Raw genomic sequence first — 26617 nt, 5'->3', positions numbered from 1 at the left:
ATATACCATCTGTTGCACGAGTGAAAACTGGGGCTTTGTGAAAATATGTTTAACAGTCACGTCTACGAATGACACGTTTGGAGGAAAATAAAGGCTGCCCCCTTTGGGGTGCTCTGTGAGGACACGGGCCTGTCACAGCTCCCTCTCCTCTCTGGCATATGTGTGATGTAACAGGAAAATCTCCCCATAGAAACGTCACGGCTTTCTCTAATTTCACAGGATAATTATGTAGGGGAGTAGAGGAGTTCCGTCTGTTCTGGGAGAAATATAAACAACGACAGCTGGTTATTTTACCAAATGCAGCCAAAAAACATAACAAACCTGAGGTGACAGCAGTCAGCTATTACAGCATATCTGCTGCCTGTATCTCAACCGAGCACTGAGAACAGTAGCAAGTGGATTCAAAGGGATTCTGTGGGAATGTAACAGGGGGCTTGGTACTTCAGGGGCAAACTGCCCTCTAAAATTGTCTCTTGACAGGAAGTGACATCACAAGCAAACCTCACCAAGAGGATGACACCAGGCAAGTCACCTCCCCTTGGGAAACCTGTGGCCAATCCGGCAGCGCTCTCTGCGCCGTGCTTTCCAGATCATCTTCTTCTTCCGCACGCCTCCACTGTGGATGTTTGGCACGCGTCACTATGGCAACAGAGCTTTAATATGTTTTGCCCGCCCGACACAGCCGAAACGTCACAGAAGAAAAGGGGGGGTGGGGTGGGTGTAGGAGGAGGGGTGTGGGGGCTGAGAGGGGAAGCACATCGTGATGCACGTTGTCCGCTATGTATAGAGAAAAGAAATTAGGCAAGCCTTGTGGCACAAGTGTGTGTGTGTGTGCCTGAGGTGACATTTGCCATGGTACAGTGAGCCGGCATCTCTCTCTCTCCCCTCTCTCTCTCTCTCTCTCTCCCCCCCTCTCCCCCATCCCGCTAACTGGAGCCGACCGCGGTATCCTTTTGTGTCAAAGATGCGGGCGCCCTCCTTAATTAACCCTCCAATGTAGAGCGTGGGTTCACCCAGCCAACGGACTTCCCCCGCTGTCAGTCTCTCTCTGCCCCTGCCATTCCCCATCTCTGGTTTGCTTGCTTCTATTTACCTCTTTGTTAATCTCTCCTCCTCCTCTCTCTCTCTCTCTCTCTCTCTCTCTCTCTCCCTCCCTCCCTCTCTCTCTCTCTCTCTCTCTCTCTCTACCCCCTCTCTCTCTCTCCCTCCCTCCCTCGCTATCTCTCCTCCCCTCACGCCTTCAAAGCCAGCAGTCTGCTACTCGATCCAGACTGCTGGCTACATGATCCCTCGGAAAACATTGTTCGGTGTCTCTCTCGTCGCTCGACGCTCGAGCCCTTTTACATCCAATCACATGGAAAAAAGGATGTCTCTGCTCTGGCACTGATTCCTCCTCTCCTTTCTCATTTCCCCCCCCTCCCCTTTCCTAATCTCCTACCCCCCTGACCCTACCCCAACCTCCCCTCACCTCTGCCCCCTGTCCCCTTTCTCTCACCCTCGGTCTGACCTTCCCTTCCCTTCTCTCCTCCCCTGTCTCCCCCTCTCTTCGGACCCCCTCGACAATGTTGCCATGTGTCCATCAGCTGCAGCTTCTTCTGGCTTTGCTCTCGTCTGTCTTGCTGTCTTCTTGGGGGCAGAACTGCCCAGCTAACTGCCAGTGCCCCGACCCCCATACCGTGGACTGCAGCGGCCGGGGACTGACCCGTCTGCCGGACGCCATCCCCCTGGACGTCCGCAGGCTCCGGCTGTCCGACAACTGGATTCCCTGGATCCCCTCCGACTTCCTGGTGCTCTACAGTGACCTGGTCTACCTGGACCTCCGGAACAACTCGCTCTCCCGGATCGAGCCCGGGACCCTCAGCACCTCGTCCAGGCTGGTGTTCCTGGACCTGGGCAGCAACAACCTGACGGAGATCCCCTCGGGGACGTTCGGGGAGTCCCGGAGCCTGATCAAACTGCGACTCGGCAATAACCCCTACCTGAGCATGGTCAGCAAGGACGCCTTCATGGGCCTGACCTCCCTACGGGAGCTGGAGCTGGAGCAAAACGCCCTGTCTGGCCTGGATGTGGAGGTCCTGGGTCAGCTGCCCTCCCTGAGGCTGGTGCGCCTGGAGGGAAACCCCTGGGTGTGCAACTGCAACTTTGCCAAACTGTTTGCATGGCTGATGAAAAACAGGCAAAAGCTTCCAACAGGTAAGGTCACATTTATTTTGCGCAAGACTGGATCTAAATGTATGTTCTTGTTCATTTTTTGGTATTATTTTGCTTAAAAACACTTTTGTCCTATTGCACATTTATTCATTTTTATTTGCATTTGGGCTGCTATTTTCTTTTTTACATTTTTAAAACATTTTATCCATATCAGGGATTTCTTGCAATTCCTTTTCATTCTCCTCTGAATAATAATTCCGAGCTGTTCTCAGCTGGTCGTCCAGCCATAGAGAGCAAGAAAGAGAGATAGAGAGTGAGAGATAGAGAGAGAAAAAGCAGGGGAGAAAGATTTCAGGGGAAATGAAAGGCTAATGGGTAAGTGTGCTGTGAAAAGGAGCTGCGGTGCTGGGCTTGATTCGGCACGACCTCGGCGCTGTTCAGCATTCCGGAATGTGTCGTGTGTTCCACGACTGCTGGCTGCGCATGCCAAGCATTAGTTTCCCCCTTTTGTTTGTGTTTATTCTGTACGCCATAAATCACCCGGCAACAGGAACCCCTGGCATTTTAAAGTAAGGCTTGTCATTCAAATTGCCAACAGACATGTCAGATGAAACGGCTCGTGCTGTGTCTTTCCCCGCGCGAATTAGGCAACCGCACTTCAGTGTTGGCGTACGGTCCACTGCTGGGTCTCATTTTAAAAATGCATGAACAGGAGACAAAGAGGATCACAGCACTCCCAAAGGAGTTAACAGTATGCCCAAATCTGCTTACATGCAGATATTTAATATCACATTAGACAGCAGCAGTTGCTATTGTTCTTTGATTTTTTGAACAATAACTAATTAATCACAAAAATTCTAACCCTTGTCCCCGCTGTCTCTGACAAGGGTAGAACGTCTTTTGATTGCTTACTGTTGAACATTCTATTGCTGGACTCTCTGCCCATTCTGCTGAAACTAACCCCGCTTTCAGTTTGACTTGCATTTCTGAGCCAATATCTTTCCCGCATTCTGCAAATTGCAATTTCAAAAACATAATCAAAAACATTGATTATGGGCAATGCAATGTGTGCCCCCCCCCCCCCCCATACCAAGTCAGATTAGTATGTAAGACAAATATTGCAGCCCCAATACCATGCAGTTTGAGAATCACTATTACACAAAAGATCTGATAACATAAATGCTCATGACCTCCAGAAGCACTTTGCCAAGAGAACAACTACAGCTTGGAGCTGTAGTAACTTTAATAGATTACTTTAATCTGTGGTGGATGGCACTCAAGCATGAATTGCCCTTCACCAGACAAACATGCTTGAGGTATATATATAAATTATTATATGATCATGCAATGTATAATATGATATTTTAATATCTACTTACAAAAATGTGGATGCTCTTAACTGCTGTGTATATGCCACCACAGTGAAGAGTTGAAGTATTAGAATATTTGCATTGCAGAGCGGTACATTTTAAAAGGTTTAGACCTGTGCGTGCTATTTTGATCTCCAGACTAGAACTCGATTTGAATTCGTAACGATAATTCTACATCGATACAGAACTTCTTCTACCATGGCTCTGTAGACGGCAAGGTCCAAAGCTGATGATAATCGGGGTGGACCTAGGTATTTACCAAATATGTAAATAAATAAATAAATAACAATTCCAATTAAGAAATTGGTGCATACATGAAGAGATGATAATTAAATACTGAAATATTTTTAACATGAAAAATAACTAAACAAGAAGAGAAAGTCCCTAAAAGTAATGTTTCTTGACAGTAGTAGGTTAAACAGTTCTAAGAGATAAGTATTTACATCTAGTAAACTAAACAGACTCAGAAATACAGTTAGATTTCATAAATTATTTGTAATTCTTGCTCACAACACTCAGAATACACAGAATAAGCTAAAGCTATAATGTTATTGTAATGTTAGCTAGCCAGGTAAGCCATATCCTGATCAATGTGAGTTCAACAACGGCCCCCCAAACTTTGGTGATATGATAATATATATATATATATATATATATATATATATATATTTAAAAACGTGTTTGGCTGCTGTAGGTAGATATAGGTTGGATAACCTGGTCAGCTAGCATCAATAGTGTTAGGTAAGGTTAACTAGTGGTTAGCAAGTTATATCATAATAAGTGACTTGGCTAACTATAGGCACATAACACTTATACAGGTGATGGAACTACCAGGAGTGGGCTAAAATAGAAGATATGCAGATTAATGTCCAACTTTGTCCAGCAACACCAACACCCCCCCTCCCCCCCAAAAAAAACCCCCCAAAAAAAACACACACGCACACACACAGACACACACACTCACACATGGCCAAAATGTCCAAATTACAACTTGTCAAAGCTTGTTTCTTGAGTAAAAAAAAAAGCATATACTGCATAAAAAGGCTTTTGCACTTTGCAGTTAAATTTGATTGGCTCTGGCAACACAAGGAAAGAAAAATAGCTAAACTGCAACCTGTGCCAACTTTCTTGAGCACCTGCCAGACAGAATTAGATGCCTGCATTGTTTGTTTCTCCATCGGGAACTCTTTTTTCTTTGGATTTGTGTAAATGGGCTAAATTAAGTGGCTGTGGTCAAAGAAAACAACAATGAGTGGCAATTCAGCAATGTTGCAACTAAATACAGGAACACAAATGGCTTGAACTGCCCATAGGATTAATAGCTACTACAATAAATGAATTCATAGGCACCAGTAGTAGATTTTGAGTGCAGCTTCAGTGTACTACAGCTTTGGCAGAGCTTCAAAAATGGCAACATTATGGATATAAATGCTGATAAAATTCAGGGCTACAACAACGGCTTGTACCAATATTTAATTTTAGCCTGCATGTCGTGCAGCTATAGGTGGGATGAGGACAGATGTAAAACTGGGATATATATATATATATATTGTGATCTCAATATAACTACACCATATATAATTTATCTCGCTGACTTCGTCCCTGGTCAAAGTAAAACAGAATGTGCTCATCCACTCAGAGGGTAGCATAGCGTATCATATCCGCAGTAACACACAATCACTGTGCATTCCCAGGTAGAACAGATTAATTTGTCATCACAAAAAGACAAATTTATGTGATGCCAAGATGCATACATTGTGATCACACGATTCAAAATAATAATAATAATGCATGGCCTCTACCAACATCTGTAGAAGCAGGGCTCTGCAAGATCATAAATATGATTTATTATTTTTTAATTGCTTCTGTTACATCACTCTTCTGGGAAGAGTGTTTAGCTTTTGATAACCCGTGTAGGACCATTTTTCACTGGTTATCTTGAAGTGAGAAAAAATTGAGGGAAGGTGGATCTGTGAAGGGTGGCACAGTGGTTCAGTGGGTAACACACTGTCGCCTCACAGCAAGGTCCTGGGTTCGAATCTGGCCTGGGCCCTTCTGCGTGTAGTTTGCATGTTCTCACTGTGTCCGCGTGGGTTTCCTCCCACAATCTAAAAACATGCAGGTAGGTTAATTGGAGACTCTACATTGCCTGCAGGTATGAGTGAATGGTATAGATAATGTATGGATGGATGGGTCTATGAAAAATTTCATGTTCATGTTATACTCATAGCAGTTTTGCTTTGTAAATAATGGAGAGCATGCATTTAGTTCAGCAGAGGTTACTAATATAACTGGTAGAAAATCAAAGCTAATGCTTTTTCCTTTTTCCTTTTTTAACGTGTTGTTGGGTGAACCAAAGTTTCATTTGTTCTGAAAAGTGTGATTGGGTGTCACACATACAATGAACATGAGAAAAATAAATGTTCATTTTACAATGGCCAAGACTATGACTATGTCTGCCTTATGTCTGACTTAGGTATGCAAACCACCAGTTCTCTTGAAAACTGGAAGGAAATACAATACTGAATATACAGTTGTCAGCAATTTGTGGAACTCCAGACAATGATGCAAAATCAGTCTGAGAGCTTTATGACAGTGACTCACCCCAGTTTGACATGTTTCCATTGAATCAATGACACAATAAATAATAAATAAATAAATAAATATGTACTGCATATGCCTATAAAATAAATATGTACAGTATATTATAAAACAAATATGCACAGTATATTCCTATTAAATTAACATATACAGGATATGCCTGTATATAATTTTTGTTTTTGGAGAGACTGTGAAAAAGGTTTTTTTCACTCCAGACAAGGTGCAACGTTTACAGCATAAATTAGATCAATGCAGCCTCTGTCAGGGCATCCTAAATAGCTTTTCTCACAGCCTAAATGGAGACCAGTGGAATGTGTCTGTGTCTATGCCATTTATAATTCATGGGTCACTCTTTGAATTATAATTTAACAGCTTGAGTAATTGAGCTGTTGGAATGCAAACATACCCTTGTCCAGCATGTGGTTAATGCAGTACATAAACTTTTCTTTCCGCTATAAGACTGAATGCAAAAATGATGAGCCTAGTCATTCTCATAATTGAGTTGTACTTATTCGCTAAGATAGGTATCTTTTACGACTGTGTGAGCACAAGCATGACATTCTCAAAATGTATGTTTTCTCTATAATGTAAACTATATATATTTGGACTTTATTTCATTTGAGATGTGCACTTTTTAAAAAGTATTTTGGTCGTTATTCATTTACAGTACTATGGGTGGAATTTTATCATTCTGCTACTTTTTTGGGGAAAATTTTAGCTTGAGAATTAAACTTTAGTCCCTTTCACACACCCGTGGAATACAGAATGGAACATAGTACACAGAACATTACTGAATTCACTTTTCACTGACACTTTATTTGACAGTGGTTGTTATGACATGGAAATGGCAGTGTCATTACCACAACATAATGCCTAATAACTAATTAATGCAGGATGTTATGCCAGTTGTGTCATAACACAAACTGCCGATTGTGTCATAACAACGGTATGTCATGAATTGACGTGACACTTCATGACAGGTATTATGTTATCGAAATGACACTGTCATTTCAATGTCATGATGACCATTGTAAAATAAAGTGTTACCAACTTTGACAGAAATGATAGTGGCTTCTCTTGTTAACTCAACCAACAATGATCTCTTACATTAATGGATTGATTGAATGCACACATCATAATGCTGGTACTCGCTGTCTGACATGTGTAGTCACCATGAGAAAATAAGTTCAATGCTTCTTAGGCTTGTAACATGCTATAAATCTGTTACATCAGTCATGGGTGAATGTTCAAAGTGAACAAGTGACTGTAGTGATCCAGGTAGGAACACACACACACACACAAAAGGTCCAAAGCATTTATACATTTTCACGAGGTGAAAAAGAAAAAAGGTGAGTCACCAGACAAGCCTTTCTCATGTTGCTGCTATACTGTAACATTTCCAGTGAGAGTGTAAACATTGTTGAGACTGGCTCAACGCTCTTCTTTGTTCAATAATTCATTAGTACTCGACCTCAATGTGTAATGAGTACTAATCCCAAGAATGATTTCTTTGAAAAAGACAAAGAAACAGAAAATCCAGTTTTACAGGGGAAAATGAACTTCCTAGTCATTTTCAATCTGTGTTTTGGTACTGGGTAATGTAGCGAGATACAGATATTGCAGTGTAAATATTAGGCAAATGTGAGCACTCTCGATTTGTTCGGGTGAGAGAACCCTTGGAGAGACAGCATGCTAGCCAGCTAATGGCCGAGGCTATTGCCTGAGCAGGTGTGGTATACTATGGAGGGAGATCACGTCTGCTGTGTATGAAGATCGTAAAAATAATGAGATCGTAATGAGATTGTATAAATGTTTGATGCCCGGAACAGAACATTCAGTCCCATTGCCTATTCCAGAAAGCATCCAGCAATGTGCCAGTCTTGGTCCTGAGCACAACATGTGTTTTCAGTGCTGCTGGAAGCCCTGGTAAGCTATTCCAACCTATAAACACTCTATATCGGTAAGAAAAGACTTCTTAGAATAATTATAACTTGTATCTTTATTTACCTTTGGTTTCCAACAGCTGTGGTAGTGGGTGGATTATCTGTGGCTTCTGTCTGGCTTTCCACATGATTTTTTTTGTCCTACTGCTTGACTTATGAACATAGATTTTTTTTTTCTTTCCATGTGGGATTCCTTCCCATGTGGCTGCAAGGTCTTGGCTGAGGATATGTTCAGCCCCTCCCCTTCCAAAGCAGGCGCTGCAGCCATTGCTTCCTCTCCACAATGGGTCCATCAGCTGGGCTGTGGATTATTTGCTTCAGAAGACTATATCTCATGTATGGCTGGTACCAGCAGACTGCAGCTGCCATATTGACAGTAAGAGATGTACTTTCGGGCCCATTGCTCCACTAGGGGACAGTGCTTTAGCTCGATATGCCACCCAGGAGAATGTCTGCTCATCTTCTGGATATTGCAATGATACATATTTGAATGATGCCCAAGCGTCATTATAGGTAGGATAGGCACACAATGTTACCATGGCTTGCGCTACTGAAAGGCCATTAATTAGAAAACAAGTCTCAGTTTTGGCTTGGTTCCGATCCTGCATCTGTATAGCCAGGCTTTGGGTTTAACACACAGGAGAGGTGTGATATCTTGTGATGGGTGCATATTCCAGATGGGACTGAGCTATTTGTGATGTTCTGTATTGTCTGCCTCATTAGGTTGTGCTTTTAGATGGTGCCATAATCAGCTTAAGGTTCACCTATACCTCTCTCTGGAAAACAAAACGATAAGTTGAGTTGGATAAATGCCAAGTCTTTGTAATTCAGGCTGCAATGAAGCCCATCTATTCTGTACACACTTGGTACAGCACAGAGCATCCCACATGACATTGTCCTTGGCATTCAGTTCTGAATACTTATTGAAGGGCTTCCCTGGAAAGCCATTGTAAAGCAATTTCACATTCCCACTGATGCATAAATGACAGTGAAAACTAATAACTCTTAAGGTGAATTAGAGTTGTTGTGGTTCCCATACCCCATACTACTACTACTACTACTACTACTACTACTACTACTACTACTACTACTACCACTACCACTACCACTACCACTACCACTACCACTACCACTACCACTACCACTACCACTACCACTACTACTACTACTACTACTACTACTTCTTCTGCTTCTGCTTCTGCTTCTGCTTCTCTGTCTTCGTTATATTACATTAGAATGCTTTATCATCCATTAAACACAGCTTAAAAGGTCATTTTAAGGGTCATTTCTTCAACCCAATGCTCTTTACGAAGAACAATACACAGAGAGCAGGGATCTAACACTTTTAATGGAACACAACAACATATACAGTGCAGACATCAGACAGCCAAATGATTAGCACAATTATCAGAAAGTCTTCTTTTGAATTTTCCCTTCAGTATGTTTCACAGAGTTCTGTGGGATTTGCATCTCTAGCTTGAACTGTGTGTGTGTATCTGAAATGACCCAAGATTTTCGGATCAAAGGTATCACAGTGCACAACAGGGATACCATGTATGTCATAGGCCTCTCCTGGTCCCCAAATATAAGGGGTATTGTGGACCCCACCTTTAATCTGAGACCACTTCCCTGTGGCACTTACTACAGCTATGAGCAAAACTTTGACATATATAAGTTTAATTCTAATGCCAAAATGGACAGAAGCTGCTGTTGTAGGGATGCACATAATGTACATACAAGCTGGGTTTTATGCCTGCATTGTACTTGCTGTCAAACACAGGGACACCAACCAACATGTACCAAAAGGAGGTTCTTTGCAGTACCTGGTCCTTATAAGGGAATTGTAGGTACTGAAGATACCAATAATTCAACTCAGAGGCAGAATCTGAGTCTGTCGAAGTAAATGATTGTGTTTTCTTATTCGTCAGTACAGGCAGTCTCCCTGAAAATGCATCCCTGTTTGGTGCAGAAGGAGACCTGGAGAATAAGTGAGTCTGATAGATTAGCTGATTGAGAGATTACAGTGAGATGGGCTCACTAATGCACGAGTGAGAAAAAGATAAGCTTTAAAATTGATGTGTTTCGGGTTTGTCCACGTTTCTTTTCTAGCCCATGTTACCTTTTTTTGTGATCGCTCAATCAATTTCACTCATTCACTGCTGAGCCTGTCAGGATCTGTATACACACGTAGCTTTTTAGCCATTGCCCATACATCATACTGAGCACCGTGGAGGACTGCTTTTATTATTTTTCTATTTTTTTAATTAAAAATCATGCTATGGTTTAATTTCAATTAATCATTTGATTGCTGAATCAGTTCTTAAAATATCCAGTTATTGCAATAACCTTATCAGATGTTGATTTGAAATATTAAAAATCTTTTATACCCTATCCTGTGTTATGGATCACTTGGATATTAAATTTCATAACCTGCATATATACAAAAGATTTACTGCTAGGCAGCTGCTGTACATTAAACATAGAGGATCTTTGATTTAATATACAGCATGCATAAGGTTAGATATCAGGGACAAAAGACTACACTATTGTTATGGAATAAATTATGAACTATCTGTCTGTAATCAAATATGCTTTTGAGTGAAGCAGTTTGTTTTCACACAAAAGCCAGATATGTCTCCTGAAATGTATGGCATTTAGAATTAGTACAGGTGGAGAGACAACACATTCAGTGCCAGATTTGGAGAACCAGGGCCGCCTACTAATCTCCTTGGTGCACGTCAAAGATCATGTTGGATATTAACCTGTATCCTTCCGGGAACCTGTTTTATGTTCATGTTAACAAGAATTCTCCTGCAGCATGTGCAAGATTAAAGTTTTAGAACAATTATCAAAAACAAGACAAAAACGAATAACATGTTCAATTTTGGAGAATGTTGAAAAAAAAACTTTACTTGATTCATCTAAATACCAGTTACCTCAATCATATCATATGTTTTCCATCGCACCAGAGGAGATGCAGATGTGCACTTCCTGTGTTGCATGAGCAGCAGTGTTATTTTGCTGGGATTTACGTGCAGTTTCCTCATCTTGTTCTGGAAAACCCCTCTTTCCAGCGATCACAGACACATCTCTGTGACATACAGACAAGGATGGTGCACATTTGTGCCAATATATAATAATAATAATAATACATTTCTTTTCATTTCTTTTTAATGACTTCGATTATTGCATCTATTTTTCCATTAACTAAGACAGTGCATTGCAGGCTTAGATATGAGGTAGCATTGCCAACATGAAGGTGCAGCTTGCTGTCTGATTAGTCAAATGTGAACATTTATTGTGTAAATTCCTAAAGCATCTGTGAAATTCAATTGAATATCTTTGAGCATGTTTATTTCTTGATCTTGCTTATTTAAATCTAGGGTATAGACGCAGTAAAACACATGTATTTCCCTGATTAAGAAACCAAAACGGTGCCTCTGCTGACAGTCAGGCATCTGTCATTGAAATCAGAGAGGTGTTGGGATTCTCGACGCATGATTACTCTCCATTAGCTGACCTACTGGAAGGTTCTTCGTAGGAAACACGTCGCTGGGGCGGCCCCGCTCGGCTTCCTGTCTACGCGCACGATCTGTTTAAAAAATTAAAAGGGCTAAGTAGGGTAAACATGATACGACACCGTTTCAGCTACTCTTGGACGCTGGTGATGACCATAGGCCATCCATTATTCAGTGCGACACTGAACTGGATCTCATCAACAACCCGCTGAGACTAGATCATATGAACCCCGTCTGCTCACAGGTTAGGGCTAACGAGACCTCCACTGCTACTGTCGGACTCCAGCTCAGACACGACTGTCATGAGACAGAATAACTAGCGTGTGTTTGAGAAAAGAGGGGAGCTTGTGGCATGGAAGTGCACCTGTCACTGCATGTTAGAACTTGAATTTATTTGTTTTGTTTTTACATTTTAAATGGCATGTGGTATCGTGTAACATGAAATCCTTTGAGGTAAAACATTATTCTCTATTAACTCATATAAATGTGTGGGAGAAACACAAACTGTCATGCTGTTAGTCTTTTGGTGAAATGTTATCCAATCCAATCCATGATTGAGAAAAGTTTAGTATTTATAGCTCCATATAAACAGGTGGACTTCAATCATATGGTCAGATGACAAAGAACTGCTGAACAAAGTTAGAGATCTATTTTTCATATTTTCATATTTGTCTTTCAGTGTAAAAATATGTAAGCGCATTTGTTTACTATATGTATTTATGTGGGTAATTCTGTATCAGAAATATTACTGTATCCATCAATTTATTAATGTTTACTTTTTAAAACCACCATGTCTGCTCCGTCTGTTTTTCAGCTGCTAAAATCTATGGTTGTGCATCTGTTACTCAGCTGTTTGTGTCGATGGCCGTGCATCTGTTTTTCAACGGTTCATGTCTATGGTTGCGCATCTGTTATTCAGCTGTTCATATCTATGGTGGTGTGTCTGTTTCATGCTGTCTGTGACTGTGACTGTGCACGTTTGGAAGCACTGCACCGTGCCTCTGAATGGCTGGCTGGGGTGGAAAAATCCTTTCTGGTCTGAAAGTGACTCCATCAACACCTCGCTATCAGACGCACAAACACACACACACACACACACACAGTGCTCAGTCATGTCTGCTAACAGTGGGCAGAGGACATCTTTCCTTTAATAGCAGGGTCTTATTGAAGGGGGAGTTAAGCTCTTTTAATTAAAAAGTGCACACTGCAGTAGGTGTTACCCGCCAAAGGTCACCAAGCATATGACCCCAAATATATTAAATTATTAATTTAATTTAAATTTCCTGCTGGCCAACAGACACAGCTATAGATACAGTTAGAGCATTGTTTCAATTTACCATTATAAACCTTGAAGCAGACAGCAGCTCAATCTAAAAGTATACAAACTTGATCATGGCAAACAGGCTTGTATCCTTCTTTTTTCCACTAGATCTTTCAACCAAGGGTTGGCAGTCTTCCTTCACACTTTATAGAGACTATTCACTGCAGTCTTGTTTCCTTTCCCCTGATGCTTACTCTGGTCCTTGGCCTGGCAAACTACCCAATCCCTGTCCCATATTACAAATGAAAAAGATTAGTCTCTGTTCTCCGGTAAAGATGTGTCTCATTCCAACACAATCTGTGAATTGAAATCCTATTGCTCCTACTTAGCCGGGTGAGATAGGGGAGGATGGACTGATAGTGCCTGACAGGAAGATGAATCACTCTGGCTGAGATTTTGTTACATCTTATACAGCTCTAACGGTCTCTCCTGCTGTAATCCTAACTGTAATTCGTTAGAAGTGGACACTTGCTGTCAACTGCTGAGTGCACTCATGGTGCTATGATGGCGGATCTCTGGTGTTAATTTTCTTTGTATTTTCCATCTGACAGATTTATCAACCCGTGGCTTGTTCCATGGATTTGCGTTAGACTGAGGGAAAGGTGATTATAGGTGATTACTCGTAGAACATTGTTTGTCTTAGAGAAAATCATAAGCTTGTTTTCAATTGACCAACATATGATTTTAGTAATATTATTGGTTGTACATCTGTTTTGCAGATTTATTATGAATGGTGTCATTTAACAGGGACATGATAACTGTCAGTGGTTTGCTTTTCTGTTGAGGGCCAGCAGTTTACATTTGCTCCATAAATGTAGTAATGCAATTGGTTAACACAAACAGTCTTTCCTGAAAAACACAACATGAAGTAAAACTTCAGAGGAGAAAGGGCAGATCAAACTCCCACAGGGTGCTGCACAGGGGTCTTCTCTGCTTTCACATCACCTTATCACAATGTTTTACAGCGTTGCAGGAGGCTGAATGTTGAATACAAATGTTGCATTTGCAATTTTTCGGGAATCTTTATTGTTATCGCTCCAAACTACAATGTTCCAGCTACATAAAACTATCTTTTCCCACTGGACATCTGAATCCATTGTGAGCTGAAAAAATTATTCATAACAAACTTTGCCAAATGTTCCAAGTCACAGCTATTGAAATGACTTAATGCAGAAAAATGGTGATTTTAAAGCAGTATGACTCTACTGTGAAAATATTGGTCCTTGAAGACTACTGTCTGTCAAAGCAATTCATAACAATGATCATTATAATTATTACCATAACAAATTATCATTAGTTATGAACTATATGACACAAAACCGTGTTGTTTACATGTTAACACTTGGTGCGACATTGCCATAGACATATTTCACTGAATTGTGATCAAAGCTCCGGCCTAACCCTTGTGTGTTCAGACTGGCCCATTTTAAACTTCGTTAAAGAGGAATGACCCTTTTGAGTAACGAAACCCATGTCAATTCTTTTTTTACATTACATTACAGGCATTTAGCAGACGCTCTTATCCAGAGCGACTTACACAACTTTTTTACATAGCATTTTTTACATTGTATCCATTTATACAGCTGGACATATACTGAAGCAATGCAGGTTAAGTACCTTGCTCAAGGGTACAACGGCAGTGCCCTACCCGGGAATCAAACCTGCGACCTTTCGGTTACAAGCCCAGTTCCTTACCCACTGTGCTACACTCCGTCCGTTTTTCTCGGTTGATTTGTGTTTCTCATCTTTGTTGTTCCTCATCTCTATTTGCTTGATGTCTTTTGCTGATATGGTTTCTTTGAATATAATAAGCTAAAGATTAAAAAATAATTGCGAATGTCAGTTCAAAATGATAAATATCAATAATCTGTTGCATGAAACCCTTGTTTCATTTTAATTCACAGACAGGAATTTCACAGATAAGCATGATTTATGTCCCCATGTCTCCATTATAGTGGATATGTTTATATAAATCACATATTTATCACAAATGAATAACAGTTTCATTGCTAAATGTATGTATTTTTTATTTTTATTCTGTATTAAAATCCCAATAATGTCCTGGGTATATCTGACCCAGTTTAAGTGTTTCATGGGTCATAATAAGTGAACTGAACAGACGGGTTAGTAATTAGTTTAAGAACAAACTTTCATTGTAGTGTGTGGTTCTCTCTGTCTAGGATATACAGAGAGAAGGGAGATTGTATTGAAATCAGTGACACAATGATTATCAAGAAACATCATAGCTGAGGGTAAAAGCATTATTTCATAGATGGTTAAACTGCCTAATATCTTTTTTTATTGTTGACCACAGACCCACTTCATGTCATCATATGTTCCACATTGCAGGGAACCAGAGTCATTAGCATGAGGTGAAATGCCACTCATAGAGATATGTTCTGTTGGCCAGAATTGCCGGCAAGCTTGCAATGTTATGAATAAAATAGCATTACCAGGTTGTGAGAAAAATACGTACAGCAAGTGCTTCAGGCAATCAATGGGCAGCAGTCTAGTATAATGGGTATGGAGCTGATCTTGTAATCTAAAGGTCTCTGGTTCAATTCCCAGGTAGGACACTGTCGTGGTACCCTTGAGCAAGTCTTAAGTATGCATTGCTTCAGTATATATCCAGCAGTGTAAACGGATGCATAGTTGTGTAAGTCGCTCTGGATAAGAGCGTCTGCTAAATGCCTGTAATGTAATGTCATGTAATCACAGGTGACCTGAGGACCCAAGGAATAATAATAAACCAAAACCAGAATATTACTACGTTGTTCTACTGTTCTTAAAATAGTAAATGCAAATCCATCCGGGAATTATTTGGTGCTGATGGTAGTTAACTGGGGCTTACAAGTTCATTTTAAAATAGACGGAAGTAAAATGAAGGGTGTGTGTGTGTGTGTACACACATGCATATGTGTGTGTGTGTGCATGCATGCATGTTTGTGCCTGTGTGTCTCTATGTCTGCCTGTGTGTGTGTTTGTATGTGTGCTTGTGTGTACCTGTGTGTGTTTGTGTGCATGTGTGTATGTGTGTAGTGTCCACCTGTGATCTAAAGAGAGGAGTGTCGAGTTTCATGAAGTCAGAGTTGAGGACCTCATGGAAAAAAACAAAAACAAATTAACAACACAAAAAAAAAAAACAATACTGGCCTTTAGAGCTCCAGGAAGAAGATTATATGTCCTGCACTAAGCCAAGCACCTGTCAGACAAACAGCCACTGTAGACGGGGCCATCTGAGGTGTGATTATGGCAGGGCGATGGGATACAATGCTGCCTGGAGTCTGAGGTTGTCCCAGGGCAGCTGGCCGTCCAGATTCCCTCACCTTAAAGTGAGGGTAAATACAACAGGGCTGAAGAAAGACATTCATTTACCTATCCGTTGGTACAAAACCTGAGATATGAATAGACTACAAAAGGAATGGCAATTTATTGTAATAAATAAATAAATAAGGATGATCCTCAGTTTATGCTTTTAGCGCAGTTTTTTTTTTAAAACAATAATATTAATTCTTTTGCTGTTATTTTTTATTTATATATTATATATTTTGTGAGTGAGCAGTTCTTGTAGATTCACTGACGACAGAGGGAAAAGAGTGTATGCAATATCCATGGCCACGTTAAAAATGGCATGTGCTTAAACATACTGTGTTGTACAGAGGGTAATCAATCCTTGCATAACACTTCCGTTTGATTTTCTTCAGTTTAATAACCAGATATTAAAATAGATATTAAAATAGGCTATCCGCACACCTTCATTTTGTGTGGTATGCGTAGGCTACTGTAGTATTGCATATGTGCGCTTGGTACTTTCAGCATGTGGTTACAGTACATGTGTCATATCAAGGAAGTGATACGGCACATATTTCAAGAAGAACAATCAAAGAAATAAGCAAGTAAAATTGAAAACCCGGGAGCCGATGGGTTGATAAACTGCCAGTCACCGCTGCCTTTTGAAGTATTTATGATGAAGGTCGAACGAAGGTTTAGGCACATTCTCCGTGTCTTTTTTATTGTCACTTAGCTAAAGCCGATGTGTGTCGTGACGTCGTGTCTGTCCTTCCCAGAACTATCGCTTTACTGCGCTGTTTGGTCAAAAAACAGATAAACACGGTATCTGAATATGATTCCGTTTTTGTCAGAAACGTGGGAGTCAGATTAGGGGCCAGATAACGAGCAGTTCCGCTTTAAATCTGTCATCTGGCGTCTCATAAACGCGCGCTGATGACTGTGGATTAAATCCCGCTTCTATGAAACTCAAAAGCCGTTACAAAACTGGAAATGAAACAAATGGGTGTTCACTGCACCTCCAAGGTATAATGTGACATTGGCGCCTATCCCGACCCAAATCTTACAGCTGTATTATATAACATGAATTATTTATGTAACATTTGTCCACTGTATCCTCAACAAATTCGTTCTTATCTGGGTTGGAAGACAGTAGCCTAATCTTCACTGTTTCTGAAAACACGAGAAAAAAAACAGCACGTGTAGATGTAGGTCTATTTTAAAAAGAGCCGTTTTAGTATTAATTTTCCTCCCGGCACGTTTTCTGCATGCTACTACCAAGTCGGGGAGAGTCGCCATAAATATAACGGGTTTAGGATTTAGATTTTTTACTCAGAAGATATTTAGCCTAGCACTATGCAATTCTTACTTCACTCAGGTTTGACATGTCTGCAGTCATCAGCCGGTTATAATTGCAATTATGACTTAAGTGTGTCGTATACAATTAAAACAAAAACATAGGCACACCATCTAGTCGGTATGATTGTAACAGGTGCCAAATATTTGTAACAGTTAATGAAAACGCACTGTAGGCTAATGTGCACACACAGGTATTATTTGTTTATTATTTTTTATTTTGCACATACTAATGTAAGGAAACACATTTCCAATGACAAAGGGAGACCAGCCACATCCTCAGGTTATGAAGCATGAGGCTGTACACCGTGTAAAACATTGACGCACAAGCGACTTCATAATTTAGCGTGACGTGAATTGTGCTAACTTTCCAAATCGATGTAGAAAGCTGCTTTTTGTTTCTTAACACCCAGGTAAGCTTCTACAAAGAAAATATCCTATTATACAGACCGAACTGGTGCGTGCTTATTACAAATGCCTGTGACCAGGTTGCTGTTTATTTTCCATTGGCCACTTGGAGCATCCAGAAGACGAGTCCATTACAACGCAGCAAGCAAATCAGCGGGACATATTTAGCATTAAACAATGAACTAACTTAAAAAGTCAAAACATGTTGATGAGTAAAACGACTTTCTTTAATAAACATTAAACACAATTTAATATACCTAATGTTTTCAACATCATCGAGAGTCCACAATCTCCAAATCTGAAGTCCCCCCATTACCTCCCTGGGACCAACCCTTTCGTTTCTCTTCAGATGGCGTTCTGTAAACATATAAAGGAAAAACGTTGTTTTTCATAACTTACAGCGTAACTGTAAGCGCTGTCACATGTATACATGTGACACTGCATCCAATTCTCACTAGAATATACTCCGAAAACCATACAAACTTTTCAAGGACCAATAACTTTTCGATAACTTTTTAAAATGATATATGACTTGATTTATTGTAAATGAAAATAAAGCCTTATCCCAGAAAATTACATCCGGACAGATTTTTACTTGAAAACAGTTTTTTTTGGAAATATTTCCCGCAAAGGTTATCAGTTTGCCCTTTACCTTTGGGAGGTGGTAGACAACTGAATTGTAGGCTGCACGTACAAACCTGAAAGGGCTACTGTAGCCGCATTGTAAGCTACATTAAGTTGTTGACCGTGTCACATTTATCCAGCGTTACATTTGTGCGATTTTCCGCTCCATGACTAGGTTGATATGTTCCTTCCTGATTATATTGAATAGTCTTGACTGTTTTTTTTTTTTTTTTTTTTTACTTGTCTGATATATACAGAAATAAAACTCCCATAAATTAAGTTGAGAATTACTCCTCGTGTTCTGCAACAAAATCAATTAGATCTGCATCAGAATGAATGAGATTTCGGTAGACACCGAGGTGGTTAATTTTCCAAGTCAATAAAACAGTGTGCCCACATAAATCACTCGGAATGCAGCTCATATGTGGCAGATGCGAACAGATGTGTGCTCATATCAGTGAATATACTATTTCTGTTTTTATTTCAGTTTGGTTCAGTTTATGGCAAGAATTTCAATCATGCTAATTACCAAGCAGAAATATTAAAGTGGCAAGCAGAGCTCGTTTATCGGATAGGCCTCTTATCCCTTTATGTGCATTAATTGTAAATCATTGTGTCATCCGCATATCCCATCTGCTCCTTATTGATGTATTGCAGCATAGCTTATCCTCCATTGGAGCTGTAATATCAATTTCACAGAGCCAAACAGAGAAATCTTCTCCGAGTCTTTAATATTGATGACATCATATTTGTGGTGTTGAAGGCAAATATATGCAGTCATTGCATTCTGCATTAATCTTACTGCAAAGTAATTTTTCATGCAAAATCGTTTCAATGCAATTTCCTTTCCTGTAATTGAAAATGTTTTCAAAACATATGTTGGTATTGATTGATTTATGCTATTATCTCACAACAAATAGAAAATGAATACAGCAAGGCATGCAGTGGATGAAGGCAGCATACAATATTCATTATTAAGGAGCCAAACAATATGCTAATTGCAGTAGATGGATGATATTGGCTTCATACTGGGAGGTTATGAATCAAAGCTTGATCATGGTCTGTTTATCCCAGCTGCTGACTTGACTGGAGTTTGATGACACTTTAATAGATAATTTACTTTAATGGCTGAGGTAATAACTTTAATGAGTGTGTGATCTATAGCACCAAATATTCTAGTTGCCGACAACAAATGCTGATTAGAATGGTAATATTACATAATGGGCCCGGGTTATTATTCCCCATGATTCAATCTGATTATTCTTCTCAGAAATTGCATTTTACTCTCATTCGGGCACCACGATAGGTTGTTTTTTTTAAATAGAAAATGTGATCTGTAAATGCCCCTCTGATACATATAGGTAAATGGTTGCATTTGTTTGTTTTGATCTGGGTGAAAAAGCTTGAGTGATATAACTGGGGGGTGATTTCAGCAGAATATTGCAGAGGGAAATATTTCAGGACTCAATTAGTCAGTTACACTTTCTCACTGGAGGATTTGAACTCAGGAGTCCTGGTTTGTTCAAATCTGATTGGTTGATATGTATATCACGAATACAGTTGTTTTCATTTTGATTTGTAATATTTAAGTAATGGATGTTTTACTCTGCTTGGTGTTTGATACATTTTTTCATTGAGTGAAAGGGGTTTGTTTGCTGTTTAATATTAGTTGCATTCCATTAGTTAATGGTCTTTTCTATGTTCACACTGTTGCCCCCATGTGACCGCCTCCCTGCCGTGTAGGTGCTCAGCTTGACACGATTTCTGTCACATCGAGTGGCAATTTCTGCTCGGCTAGGGGTAGAAATCCATTTAGCTTGTGAGGATCCCTCCCAGAGTTTTGTGAGAATCTGTGATTTTGGACAGGGAATGCTATGTGACAGTCGCGCTTATCTGAGAATTGTCTTGGGTGAACTCTGGCCTGTAGATCTGTGTCTGAAAGAGACAAAGGGGGAAAAAGTATCCCCACGCCACTCGGCGCTCCCTGGCGCTAGTCGTTGTTAAAGTATAGCATGTGACAGAATGGGGTCATGTGATTAAATCCAGGACAGTGTGATTGGTTGAGTGAGACTCTTTGTGAAAGGAAGCTTAAAGGGCTGAACTAGTGGAAGCAAAGGGTCCTGTGCTTTTACATCCACGTGAGATCAACTTTGAGTCAGCAGGTCTGCAGACAGCCATTTGAAGTGATGCAGACTCACTGACTCACTTCAGCCAACAAAGCGCTGCTATACCACAGAAAATCTGTAAGGGTGTGAACCCGCACACCCAAACACGGCTATTCTTAGTACAGAAATGCCACCTCACAGGCCGCAATGTCCACGCAGTGTTAATTGAATCATAATTAACATTAGGTTCACAGCAGCTGCGAGAAATGCATTTTAAAAATGGACGCTTTGCTGTGCTGGAGTTTTCCGGAAGTGCTAGTTCGTAATTTACACAGGAATAAATATTTATTGTCACGGTGATATTTTGTGGCCTTAATGACCACGTCCCTTGATGCCGTGTTGTGTACGAGTTGATCAAACAGGCACAGTTAGAATGTTACTCTGGGATGATAAACAGCCAATTTGCATTCTAAGCCACATTAATCACTCAGTGGGGAGGGCTGCAGCAGTTTTTTTTTATCTGACAGATCATTTCATCAAGGCAAAAAGGACAAGTGGGTGGGGAAATGGTTTTGTTCGGAAAGAGTGCATCAGGAATATAAATAGAAGTCGTTAATCAATCTTAGAGGTGCACTAGATGTGCAGATATTGTTTTGCATGACTGAAACTTTCTCTCAAACTTTTGTTTGTTATGCAAGTGTACATATTACAGTGCCTTGCTCATAGTCTCCTTACTGTTGTTACAAATGGACAGGCATAGGAATTTGGAAATGGAGAGTACTAATCCCTTAGAGCACAGAGGTGTTCTGATAGTCAAGAGGACTGGAGAGAGCGATATATCGTTTTGATTGCCCTTTTTATCTGTTTCTTACAAAACTGCAGTGTCGGATTAGTGTGGAACAATGCACCGATAGGACAGATGGGACTGAGCTGCAATAGCCCGTAGAGTTGGAGTGAATGTCGGGCAAATGTGGACATCCCTGATAAAGTGTGTTGACTCAGTTTATTGACAGCTTTCTAGGACAATTAACAGGGTGCTGCCAGGTTGTTTGAGTTCTGCATTTGAGAAGGCTCTATTTAAAACCCGCCAGGTGAACATGTTAAATCTGCTCAGCGTGGTTGTGTAGGAGGAGACATCCTGGGAATGCAAATGAGAAATATCACGTACACATTATCACATGCACACACTCTGGGGTGCACACACTGTCACACTCAGACACATGCTATCACACTCAATACCCTTTTTTAATTATTTTCATGAGACTACAGTTAAGTATGCAATGATGTGATGTCTTGGAAATGTAATGAAAGTAACACAATCAAAGAAAATATATCACAAAACTCCACTAAACTATCAGTTAGCTCAGTTAAAAAGAAAATACTTCAAAGCAGCAATTTAGGGGTATTTAAAGCTGTGCCTTCTCCAGATTTAGAGGATGTCCATGTTGGCTGAAATAGAGCAGCATCTAACTTGTTTTGCATTATTTTTTTGGAGGCCTGTGATCTGCAATCCCCTCACGACTAGTCTATGTCCATGCTCCAGACTCCCAAAAATAAAAGCTAACAGTTGGCACTTATATCTTAGATTAGTTTGCCAAAGCTTGAAATGTAAAATCTTTAGAAAGATATGCTTCTTCCAGAGATAAATACACAACCCACGCAGGCAAACGTGTACATACACATGCATGCATGCACGCACACACACACACACACACACACACGTACACATATGTTTGTATTTCTATACTTGTGAGGACTTCCCATTGACTTACATTCATTCCGTAACCTCTAACCCTAACCCTAACCCTAACCTCAACCACTACATGCCTAACCTTAACCCTAACCTTAACCTAATTGTAACCCTAACCCTAACCCTAAGTCCTAACCCTAGAACAGCCTCTTGAACTTGTGGGGCCAGCAAAAGTTCCCCACCTTGCATAGTTTTCCTCATCTTTCTATCCTTGTGGGGACATTTGGTTCTCACAAAGATAGTAATACATGCCCACACACACACACACACACACAATATCAGGCAGTGTCAAAGGTCTTCAACTGCATTGTGCTTGTGCTTGTAATCCAGTGTGTATGGCAGTTTCATCAGGACGAGTAGGTTAACCCATCACCCCCGGCCTTCACTATGAGACAGCGGTGAGCTTCTTTCAGCTCACACAGCACCTTCTGCATCCACGCTTTAAATCTCACACGCTGCGCTGCAGAACTCCTCTCCTCCTCCCCAAACACACTTTAGCGGGTGGTGTTTTGCCTCTGATGGTTGTGTAATGCAGATGGTAGGTGGTGGAGTGAACCTTTTAAAGATTTTTTCCCGTATTTTATTTTTTTTGTGGTTAACCATTTAGCCACTGGCAAATGTGTCTAAGTGGTCCAATTTGCAAAACTGTGTAACAGGGATGGGGGATGTTCGGTTTCGGTAGCCTAGGAAGCTTTGGAAAACACTTTTCACAGAATTAGCAGAAAAGGCGAGTGCAGCTACAACTGGTCCATTAATGACAGCACCTGGTACCTTCTCAGAACCATTCTTGAAAGAAATAGCACCTTCTCAGCATGGCCTTCTCTGAGAAGGTTTGGGATCAGTTCACATGCTGTGCTGGTGACAGACGTCGCTTCACGCTCAGTAAGCAAGTGTGTCGTCAGAAAAACCTTGACCACCTGATGCCCCTCGCTCAGTCTCCTCCTGCTGTGCTCCGAGACATGGCCTTCTCCCTTTATCCCTTTATCCTTTTCTCTCCAAGTATCGCGTTAATTCGTCTTCTTCGCACAATGCAGTGTCAATAGGACTTTCTGCTGATAAAAGACAGAACAACTTTTGTTTGGCTTGTCTGTTTTAGAGCAAATGTGTTTCCATAAGGCAATAAAAAACAAGTTTAAATAGATGAATATAATTGAATAAGTAAACAAACAAATAAATAAAAATTCTAATAGTTGTTTTTTTTATTTTTAATAGGTACATTCACAAATGTTGAGAGTTCATAGAAAAAGTGGTTTTTGGTCTTTCAAAAAATTTTAATTCATGCCTCACATCTCCTGCTTACATTTCCTGAAATCCCCATAAATATGCCCTTTAACATCTTAATAAATTATGTTCATAATGCTCATTCATATGCAAAAAGCAGGTTTGGGGGAATGCCGTATACAGTATCAAGCTGCAAATGAAAGGATATTGAATCTTTAACCTTGATATTTGTGTGCTAGAAATTTTTATTGCTGTGCTATTGTATAAACAGTGTAATCAACCTGCTCTTTGTTTGAAGCTACAAATGAGTGTTGGCTGCGGTTAGTAGTCTGTCACATTAATTACTTCCATTTAAAAATGGCATTGAAAATTCCTGAAATGCTGCACTAAGTAATGTTTCATGAATTTTTACCCTCTCAATTTCTCTCTTTTTCTCTGGTCTCAAATTGTTGTTTTTTTTTTTGTTTGTTTTTTGTTTTGGGGGGCGGTGTTTCTATGGTAACGATCCCGCCCTTGTGTGCGTTCCTCTGCAGGCGTTCATGGCATGGAGTGCTCACTTCCTGTGGACGGGAGGCGTGTGGCGCTGAGCCAGCTCTCCGAGGACAGTTTCCGGGAGTGTCAGGTGACGCTGACCCTCACTGACTATTTGATCGTCATCTTCTCCGGCATCGCCGTCTCTGTGGCGGCCATCATGACCAGCTTCTTCCTGGCCTCCACCGTCCACTGCTTCCAGCGTTGGAGCAAAGCCAATAAGACAGAAGAGGAGGACAGCGATGCCTGAAAACTTCCCCCTTCCTCTCCATCTCCCCTGCCTCCAACTCCTGACTCCTCCCCCAGCCCCCAACCCCACCCTATCACCCCCGGCAACCTGCCCCATCCCTGCTCCTCTGGTAGGTCGGCCAGGAGAGGGGCAGAGAGACTGTTCCCAATGCTTTTAGCATGTGAAATCCCACAGGCCGCTCTGCTGACCCATGCAAGGTGGTCCGGGCTGCAGCAAGGTGTAGAGGGGAAGGGGAGTGGTATTTAAAAGCACTTAAATCAGCCGAGAGAGAAGCTGCCATAGACTGGAAATACATTTAATGGATACTATTTTTTGTGTCCTTCCCTCTGCACTGTAGACAATCTTACCTGTTCAAACAGTCTTAATTTGTAGGGCAGGAACAGTGAGCTAGTAGCTGGTCTCACTTTCCAGGTGATCATCCTTTTAAGATTTAATCCAAATCCAAGCAAACCGCGAGGCAATGATTCATTTATTTATTTTTTTGGTGATAACTGAACTTTAAAATATGGGGCAGTTTATGAATTATTTATGAATATGTTCCTTTAAGGGGTTCTGAGTCTAGCACTGTGCTGAAACAGTAAATAAAATAAATGAAGGCATAACCATAGTGAGTGGCTGACTGTGAGGTTTGCCAGTTTGCACTTTAAATGAGGGGAAATGATTGCATTTGGGGGTTGCTGCCATTCTTCTCCATTTAATTAGCTTGATTTTGTCAAATGTACCAAAGATGGGGTATTAAAGACATGGGGTTCGTCTGACAGTGAAAACTGAGGTGATATCTCAGTGCACTGAGGCTAATCTGTTGAGTTCTCAGTAGCGACATTTCTAATATAATTACAAATAGCTAAAAAGCAGTGAAAGGAAATTCCACAGGTTTCAATTATGCTAACAGAGAACCTTATAGATTTGTCAGATAGACTCCTATTGATGTCATATAAAGATATTTTTTTTATCATGCTGAGGTTTATTTGCATCATTCAGTTTTGCAACAGACTTCTAACTAGGTAATTTATGATAATATGATAGCCCCCCCCCCCCCCCGGGGCTATTTGTTTTAAAAAAATATCTCTGCAATTGACCGTACAAATCTTAGTTCCATACTGATGACTCTGTGATTTAAAATACAAAACATGAATATATATAAATCAATGGGAATGACTTTAAATAGCTGTTGAAAGTAGACAAGTCCTTGCATAAGTCACCTGACGGGTGAAGTGTTCAACTGCGATAAGATAAACAAAATTTTGTTGTCGACTCAGCGACAGCCCAAGAGTTTCTGGCTTTGTTTTATCTTCCTACGGAGTAGTATCAACATGCATTAAATGCACCGTACGATGGCGTGCTGGCTCACTCAGCTGGTTTTGGGATTTCACATAGTAATGGTATTGATGAGTTTGACTCACTGTTGGACTCGGTCTAATGCGGCTACGCGGATCCTGAGAGAGGACTTTTGTTCCAGCATTCAGAATTCTTCCAGACTGCGAAGGGGCCTTGGGCCTCCTTTTTTTTTGCTTTTTAGGGGTTGCTTAACGAACCAACTATGTCTTATTCCTGCTGTCTTACTGCCCACGCTGAGGCCGTGTTGCCCTAATATTGAGCCTCAGTGGAAAGATCGTGGTTAAAAGGTTGTACAGCTCTTCACAGTGCAATGGGAGGCATGGTTTTATCATGCACAAAAATGTATTATAGTCTATTAAAAAATAGTTACTGTGGAAATTCAGGTATAGTGCCTATTCTGAGACATACACTGGGTTCATTAGATAATGTATCATCCTTTTTTTCAGTCTGACTAATGAGAAAATAGTAAAATAGCGATTTTATTTTCTGATGCTAAAAAGTATGTAATGTAACCAGTAACATGCTTTGGTGTTCCCAGGAAATGTTCTCATGCCCAATGAAAGTTATATGCAATGTATGTAGTGCTTTGAGGGGGCTTTTCTGTACTAGACAAGGACCCCTTATTGTTTAGATATCTCATCACCTGCAGCTCCATGGCTACACTTTGGTTTGCAACCACCGACTCTTGAATAAATTGTCCTTAAGAATTCACTCGATATGTCTGAAGTCAGCAAAGAAAAATCTCCAGCTGGCCAGAGTATATCATTTTGAGCTTAAGCCCGAAGTACATTTAAGATCCAGGTACAATTGTGATGTAACTTAAACTGCTTTCACCATTGTCT

At 40.6% G+C, this 26617-nt stretch overlaps 1 protein-coding gene across 1 annotated transcript; it reads left to right on the top strand.

The window, feature by feature from the left end:
• Positions 1-854: 854 nt before the first annotated feature.
• On the top strand, positions 855-25028 carry LOC135233957 (leucine-rich repeat-containing protein 38-like). Its single transcript, XM_064297968.1, has 2 exons — positions 855-2193; positions 24190-25028. The coding sequence occupies exons 1-2, from the start codon at positions 1563-1565 to the stop codon at positions 24435-24437; spliced, it is 879 nt and encodes a 292-aa protein (XP_064154038.1). The 5' UTR covers positions 855-1562; the 3' UTR covers positions 24438-25028.
• The last annotated feature ends 1589 nt before the right edge of the window (positions 25029-26617 follow it).

The sequence above is a fragment of the Anguilla rostrata genome, chromosome 11 (assembly GCF_018555375.3).
Source record: "Anguilla rostrata isolate EN2019 chromosome 11, ASM1855537v3, whole genome shotgun sequence".
Taxonomy (NCBI): domain Eukaryota; kingdom Metazoa; phylum Chordata; class Actinopteri; order Anguilliformes; family Anguillidae; genus Anguilla; species Anguilla rostrata.
This window is presented reverse-complemented; position numbering and strand designations above follow the sequence as displayed.